This window comes from Carassius carassius, chromosome 27, assembly GCF_963082965.1.
Source record: "Carassius carassius chromosome 27, fCarCar2.1, whole genome shotgun sequence".
Taxonomy (NCBI): Eukaryota; Metazoa; Chordata; class Actinopteri; order Cypriniformes; family Cyprinidae; genus Carassius; species Carassius carassius.
In genome coordinates, this window is record NC_081781.1 from 4,299,489 (window position 1) to 4,307,617 (window position 8,129).

Genomic DNA, 8,129 nt, shown 5'->3' on the forward strand with positions numbered 1-8,129 from the left:
TAAAAATAAAACTAAATAGGAAAAAAAAGATTAAGAAAAATGACAAAAGCACGTACCAAAAATACTAAAACTGAAGTAAAAAAAAATAATAATAAAATACAAAAATTGAATGAAAATTTGAAATTAACAGAAATGCTTATTAAAACTAAATTCATAAATCAAATTATGGAAACTAAATCAAATCTAAATAGAAATATATATAAAGAAATATATAATATATAAAAATAAAAGCTAAAGCTTAAAGTAAAATTGTAATAAATCTACATAAAGCACCACAGATCTTAGGGTGTTCTGCAGGTGTTCTGTGTGGTTACAACGATGTTTAGCTTGGCAAACACAACTAATAACAATCACAGTAAACCGAATCATCAGCTCTATCATCTTGGTGCAAGTTGCAGGTGTGTGTAGGAAACATCCAGCGCTGGAGAGTTTTATGCTGTTAAATCTAGCACAGATCATTTGCTTAATGCTGTAGAAATTCCTTAAATAATGAGAGGCCACGGACTCCCAAGACGTATCGATTCCAGCCGAGCGTGTTTACGCTGCTGGCTCGGCAAGCGCAGCAAACTTGACCCTTGACCGCTATGACATCGCGTGGATATACCTGAGAGGAACGGCAGATAAACCGTTCTTCAAGGACGGGAGGAACGATAAGGTCAGACAGGAGCTCAGAAGTGCCATTCTCTGGCTTTATCCGAGCAAACGTGAGGAGATTTTCTATTCATGTGTCCTAACAGCCCTCACCACATCCCGCTCCGGCTGATCACATGAGAGTCTCTGATTGGCTGCTTTGGTAACCTGTGTCTGCAGGGAGCCAATCAGAGCCTCTCATGTGATTAAACAGAGAGTGAATTGTGAGGCGGGTGAATGTGGGTCACAGTACAGTAGCTCTGATAATTACAAGAGCGCTGATGAGATCATCATAGAGGACAGATCTGGATAACATCCATTATTATGTGCTCTCTATGTCACTCATTTCATTCCCTTCTCGGTCGCTTCTAGAAAGGTCAGTTTTTGAAACTCACTTGAAATATATTGGAACAATATACACTAATGTTCAAACATTTGGGGTCGGCAGGTTTTTTTCTTCTTCTTTAAGAAAATTTTTAATTTTATTCAGCAAGGATTCATTGAAAAATAGTAACCGTTAATGCCATTAATTGCAATGTTAAAATAACATTACAAACTACTTTTTTTGTAGCTGTTGTAGCTGCTCAACATTTTTTTTTAAACAAGTGTCATATGTCAGATACATTTTTGTATTAATTAGTAGTGTCGAAACAGCAGAGACGGCGATCTTATTCAAGTGTGCACTTAAAAATTACAACTTATCAAAGATAAACTCAGCTAGTCGAGTCACATGCCATTACATTTAGCATTTTTGCATTATGTGATGGCTGCGGCGTCTCACTCGATTTGTGCGAGCTGTTGCTAATGTATTTGCAGCCCGAGGCTTCTCATCCTGCCTGCTATATTCCTTTTCTCATCATCTTTATACCTCTGCTGATGTTGCCTGCAGTGAATTGAAATATTGGCAAAGCTGTTCATGCATTTATCTTACAGAAAGTATCTGTGGCTAGTAATCAGTTCCGTTCGCTTCATAATTGTGTTTCGTGTCCTCACGTGTTTGATTCATTAAATAGTTAATCAATAGGCGCAGGAGCCAAAGCATTTTGCCAATCTTGAGGCGTTCTCAGGTGTTCCCTCAAGCTGATTCAGCCGTTCACGTGACCTTTTGGGGGACGTTGGGCTGTCAGGAGACAGATGCTGGTGGAATTCTCTCAGTCGTCATTCAGAGCAATTAGAAGCGACTGATCCTGAGAAGAATGGCGCAGGACGGTGAACACACGGCACTCAGCAGCAGAAGAGCTGAGAGCCCAGGCTCTGCTTCACAACCATTTTTACTTTTTCAGTTCAAATTACATTGGAATTGAGGGAGCAAACATGCAGAATTACATTTGAATTAAATGAGAATTCAAAAACTCATTTTGAAATAGAAATGTAGTTCTAATATTGATTTGAGAGCCTAGTTTGGAAATTTTGGACAAATGCAAAATGTCTATGTGTGATGGAAATTAAAGTCTATCCATCCATCCATCCCTCCATTTATGTACAGTATTTCTTTATTTTTAATAAATTAATTTATTAAAATATTTTTTTAGTGGCTGTATAAATATATATATAAAGATTTTTAACATTCTTGGTTAAAGAAATATATAAGAAATGCCATGTATTTAGTCCAAAATATTTAATCATTTTAATCATATTTGTTATTTTTTATTAATTCACTGTTGTTTATATATTTCATCATATTTTTATGTTTGATGAATGAAATGGCACGTATTTAGTCTGTATATTTAATCATTTTTAATAAATTCACTTTTGTTTATATATTTCATCATATTTAATGCATTTTTTTAAGTTTTAAAAGCCACCTTTTTAGTCTTTTATATCTATTTAATAGTTTTCTAATAGTTTTGAATAAAAATAACTTGCGTATTATGCCATTTCATTACATTTACAAAATGTTTAATACTTAATCTTAAATCTATATATATATATATATATATATATATATATATATATATATATATATATATATATATATTTCTATACATGTCTTAAATACCGCCTATTTTGTCTATATAAAATTTTTTAATAACCTTTTTTCATTCATCATATTACATTTTAATATATATATATATATATAACATTTTAATATATATATATATATATATATATATATATATATATATATAAAATACTATATATAGTATTTTTTTTCTTTATTTTTAATTTATATTTCTTTTTAACTTTTGTTGAATCTCTTTTAATAGCAGTCCAGTTCAGATTTCCATTAAATTTCCTGCAAGATGTGACCAATTAACAAATCCACAGTTAATCAAAATAGATCCTTCTTCAGTTGTGAATTGTGTCCAGCTCTGCTGAGGTCTTGCTGATGCAGTTAAATAGCATTGGTTTTACAGGCTGTCTTTTCACAATAAAGCACTGCATCTTCATTAGGACACATTGCGAGAAGTATCTGTTGCAGTTAGAACCGTACAGACAGCAGCAATGCTAAGAAAAGTATGTGTTTCTTTAGGTACGACACCATCACCAATCAATGGGAGACGGTGTCTCCTCTGCCCAAACCGGTTCACTCGGCGGCTGCCACTGTGTGCGGAGGAAAGATCTACGTGTTCGGCGGTGTGAACGAGGCTGGACGCTCAGCTGGGGTTTTACAGTCTTACATCCCTCAGACCAACACCTGGAGCTTTATAGAGTCCCCCATGATCGGTAGGTACTTCGTTTGAACACCAGTTTGTTAATGGAAAATGAAAATTGTTCATTTGTGCATGTAAATCTTTGCCCAAAGATGATTTAAAAACATGTATTTGTCAGCATGGCACCAGGAGGTGGTTGAGTATTTGTGGTCGGCCGTGGTGAAAGGCTTTTATGGGGCTGTTTGCTTTGCTCAGGGGCTCAATCGTAGCAGAAGAACAGCAGGACTGATACGGCAGATTGGGACTCACCATCTTTACTTGCAGTAGGAGGTTTTCAGGCTTCAATTAGCTCAGTGATTGCTGTGCTATGGCATCATAAAAGCCATTTCATAAACTAAATTAACTTGGTAATTAAATTAAGTTGCATTCAGTACATAAAACTAGATAAACATGAAAAATAATCATGCAAGTCCACATGATCATCTTTACTTGTTGTAATGATTGTTCAAACAATCGAGTATATTTCCATGTTCCCTTTGTACAGAAAAGTCACGTTTAATCAACCTTCTAGCAGCTATTTATAGCTGAAGTTTTAAGTGTATGATTAGGTTAAAATGAACAGCTCTTTTTGAGAACCATTAAAACTATTAACTAAAATTGCAGTATTAAGCAGTAACGCTGTACATTAAGGTACTATATGTTGACATTTAGTTAGATAAAAATAAAAATTTATTATATTGAAATATTTAATATATTATTTTTATATAAATATTTATATTTATTAATAATAAATGAAATTAAAAAAAACTTTTATAACTGAACAAAATTATAAAACACAATAATTTTGTTTCTGCCCCAAGTGTTGCGTTTATCATTTCGTTTAGTGTATATAAATAATTCATTGTATTCATTTATGGTGATATATTTTACATTATTTAAAAAATAAAATATTATATTAAATATTTTATTCAAGATTTGAATGTCATATTTAAAATGTTATTATAAATTATTAATAGTAAATGCCATTTTAAAAAAACATTCATGATATCTAATGTTAAATGGTAATGGACAAAAACTTTACAGCATTTATTAATCTTAGCTCATGTTACTTCAAATATCAATACATTTTTAACATTTCAATTCAAATCTAAAATTAAATATAAATAATTTAATGCAATGGATTTATATTATTTAAATAATATAAGATTGAAATAATACAAATAATAATGTAACATTAAACATTGTTATATTTAACTATTCTTATCGTATATTTATCTTTGTTCATGTTACTTCAAATACTAATGCATTTTTACCCTTCACGTATGAACCTGTATATCTGCATTACTATAATATTTATATAAATTATAATAATATAAGTTACTGTTGCAATATTAGTTGACTATACAGGGATAAATTAAGGATAAATACGAGCACTGTATGATTTGTGTCAGGAATAAGACTACCTCTATCCTGGCAGTGTTAGTGTTCGGTTCTTTCTCACTGATTGACAGGCCTGTAAGTCTTCATTTCATTTTCATATAGCCCTTTTTTCACCCCTTTTTTCACAGAAACTGCCATTCTACCATTGCATATTTCTACAGAGGTAATGGTCTTATGCTCTAGGCTTTTAACGGGTTCATTTCTTCAAGGTCCCCATGTGATTGTGTTGTTTGAAGACCTGCAGTCAGTAGTAAACACTACTGAGCAAACAGTAGTCAGTGAAGGTCAAACAGGCAAAGAGCCACTGGAAGTGCACCAAGCCATGTGGACAGTGGGGAATTGATTGCAAACAATTGCTTGTACAAATTATACAAGATTGCAGGGCGTCTTTAGAGTACAGGCACATTAAAAAGTGATTCACGGAGCCTCTGGAGAGTGTGATGAGTTATCACTGAACTGGCACCCAGCCACTCACCGCTGGACTTGTCAACAAACATCCCTCAGTCTCCGAACTAAGAGCAGCTAGTGTTTATAAAACACGTTTAAAGCATGTCAGTTGGCCAGATCGGTACATTGAGACGGTTTGACTGAAGTAGTCTTGCTTAAAACGCTTCAACTTGTTTATTTTGGACAAAAGGTTATTGCCATCATTCTCACCCCAACTCTCTGGGAATCCTGGGATTCAAACAACTCCTTTCCCCTTTCTTACAGTTCTAATAGCTTTTCTCTGCCGCATTTCGCCTCTTCTGAAAATTGAGCGAGACACCTCTGCAAATTGGTGGCGCGAACTGTTGTTGTTGTCTTGTTTCACTCTCAAAAAGCTGAATCTCTCATGTCTCCATTGTGCCAGATACAGGTGCCCCATTTGATCGAAACCTTGAGACGTCTTGCCGGTGGCGAGAATTCATCAAAGAAGCAGACCGAGCTTCAGCGTCACAGTCGAGGCCCTCGAGTAGCGAGAACGTGGGCCAAACCCAACAATGAGCTATGCTGATAGCATCAGCGTTGGGTTTGAAAACGAGACAACAAACAGATAAACAGAGCATTGCGTAGGGTGAGATTAGGACTCAACAGACCTGATCCTACCGCGCTGGCAACTCAAACCGCTCGTGACGCACTCAGGGTGGCTGAATGAAGTGACTCTGCACAAAAGCAGTCGTTTTTGTGGGGGTAATGGGGGGGGGGGGGCGCCACAACTGTGCTCTTGTTACAGAAGATGATGCCTCCTCCCTGGGTTATGCCGTAGATCAATTCGACAACGCTTGCTGTGACTGGAGTGGTATAAAAAGATGGTGTTATCTAGACTGTCACTCAAAGTCGAGCGGAGGGGGGTTTTAATGAGAAGCACCTGGAAGTCATGCCACCAAGCGAGAGCCCATCTCGCACTTCCTTTTCAACCATTAAATCCAGCCGCTGTTTTACAGATCGCTTCTTTGCATGGCTTTCTCAGGCGTCAGTCGAAGGTGCGGAAAAAACCCCAAAACAAAACCTTGAACGCAGCCACGTGAATTATTCATAGGTGTAATAAATTGGCCCAGCTGTAATCGTTTGGGAGACAATTTCTCTGTCAGAAAGCGAAGGCTGATAGCCTCTCTCTTGCATTCAGCTCGACGACCTTTTCCGTGTTCACGACCATGCGTCAGGCTGTCAGTCATTTGCCCGCTCATGAAAAGATGTGATTATTTCTGTTTCTTGGCCATTTACCCCGTGTGAAGAAGGATAGAGTGAGTAAAACCTGTCACGTTGTGAAGGGTCTTTGGATATTACAGAGGTAATTTCCTCTGTATGGAATCATTAGACGAAACAGGCACCATATATCTGTTTGCCATTATTTGTCATTCTCCGCTTAATAACATAAAGCATAAAGGATACATGGATGTGGGAAATGGAATGTGGCAGCAAACAGGCTGGGAAAAATCATAAAAGCATTACTAATGGTGCTTCAAACCTGATTTCTTAAGATTGCGGACTGACACAGAACCCTAGTCCGTGTCATTAATTATCTGAATCTTCCTGAAAGAACATTTGCGAAATCGTTCCGATAAGTATGTAGGCATCCCAGAAGCTGTATTAAAAGCTCCAAAAAGCATTGAGCACAATGTGTAAGATAACGGCAAAACATTGCCTTTATTCCAAGGCAAAAATTCATCAACATACATCAGAGAAGTAACTTCTATCTATTGTTTTCTTTCCTCCTGTGCTCCTTTCGGGCTTATTTAGATAACAAGTATGCTCCCGCTGTGAGCCTCAATGGTTTTATCTTCATCCTGGGAGGAGCCTATGCCCGAGCCACCACTATCTACGACCCAGACAAGGGCAACATCAAAGCTGGCCCCAACATGAATCACTCCAGGCAGTTCTGCAGGTTGGTCTAATAAACAGTAGATGGAGCTACATGATGCAATAAATGATTACAAATGGTCTCTTGTTGTTCCTCCCCCAGCGCTGCGATCCTAGACGGCAAGATCTATGCAACGGGAGGGATCGTGAGCAGCGAGGGACCGGCGCTGGGCAACATGGAGACCTTCGACCCTTGCACGAACACGTGGACACTGCTGCAGAATCTGCCATGTCCGCTTTTCAGACACGGATGCGTGGTTATAAAGAAGTACATTCAGAGTGGCTGACGACGAGCTCGGCTCTGGACTTCTCTAATGTCACGAACTGGCCTAAACCAGCCCATCGAGCTCCAACCAGCCAAACTGGGTGGAACGCAGTCGGACCGTCGCAATCAAGATTTAGCAAGGGATCCGTAGCATAGCTCCCCCTCAGGTGTCATGCCATTGGAACGGTTTTCTAAATCAGCCAAATGCATTTTTTAGTTTTTTCCCCTTTCATTGTTTGAGTTGTTCTTCTCCCACATCATGTTTCTTTAAGGTTTCCGTCGGTAACCTTTCGGTCAAATCTTGTAATTTCATGAGTTGATATGGAATTGTGTGTCATATATAAAGATCAGTTGCATCATGAAGGGACCTCTGCAAGAAGCCAAAGGATGTCGATACTAGTCATGTTGCCCTCCAGCGAGGTTCAGCGCTGCAGAGAGCCGGGATTGAATGAAGGCCCTCTTGAACTCCAAAGCACAAAATACCAGAACCTGTGATGCCCAGAGGACTTTCATTTAATTTTGTTCTGTGTAAATCATTCCACCTTTTCTTTGTGGTTTTTATCCTTGTGTTTTATTCCAATCCACAAGCCTGCAGCCATGGCAGTATACGGATGGAGAAACTTTGTATTATAGGGAAGATATGTATATTTTAAAAGCCAATGAAAATTGTGTATAAATGTTTTTAGAAAAAAATCAATGGATTGGACAATGTCTGTAAATCTGTACCCTACCGGAACAATTTACGTTATTAATGCTGAAATACATATCTGAATTCTAAAGAAACAAATTGACTGTTTATTTACATATCAATCATTTGTTCATTCATCAGTTGCCATTTTTGGCTAATTGGTAAGTTTTTT

General features: G+C 37.2%; 1 protein-coding gene across 2 annotated transcripts in view; it reads left to right on the forward strand.

Moving 5' to 3' along the window:
• LOC132106483 (kelch-like protein 29) overlaps positions 1-8,056 on the forward strand; it is a 251,261-nt gene extending 243,205 nt beyond the window's left edge. For both annotated transcript variants that reach the window (XM_059512191.1, XM_059512193.1), the window contains 3 exons: positions 3,104-3,297; positions 6,885-7,029; positions 7,108-8,056. In XM_059512191.1, coding sequence (XP_059368174.1) covers positions 3,104-3,297; positions 6,885-7,029; positions 7,108-7,291 — 523 coding nt within the window. In that variant the 3' untranslated portion in view covers positions 7,292-8,056. The remainder of the gene's footprint in view (positions 1-3,103; positions 3,298-6,884; positions 7,030-7,107) is intronic.
• The last annotated feature ends 73 nt before the right edge of the window (positions 8,057-8,129 follow it).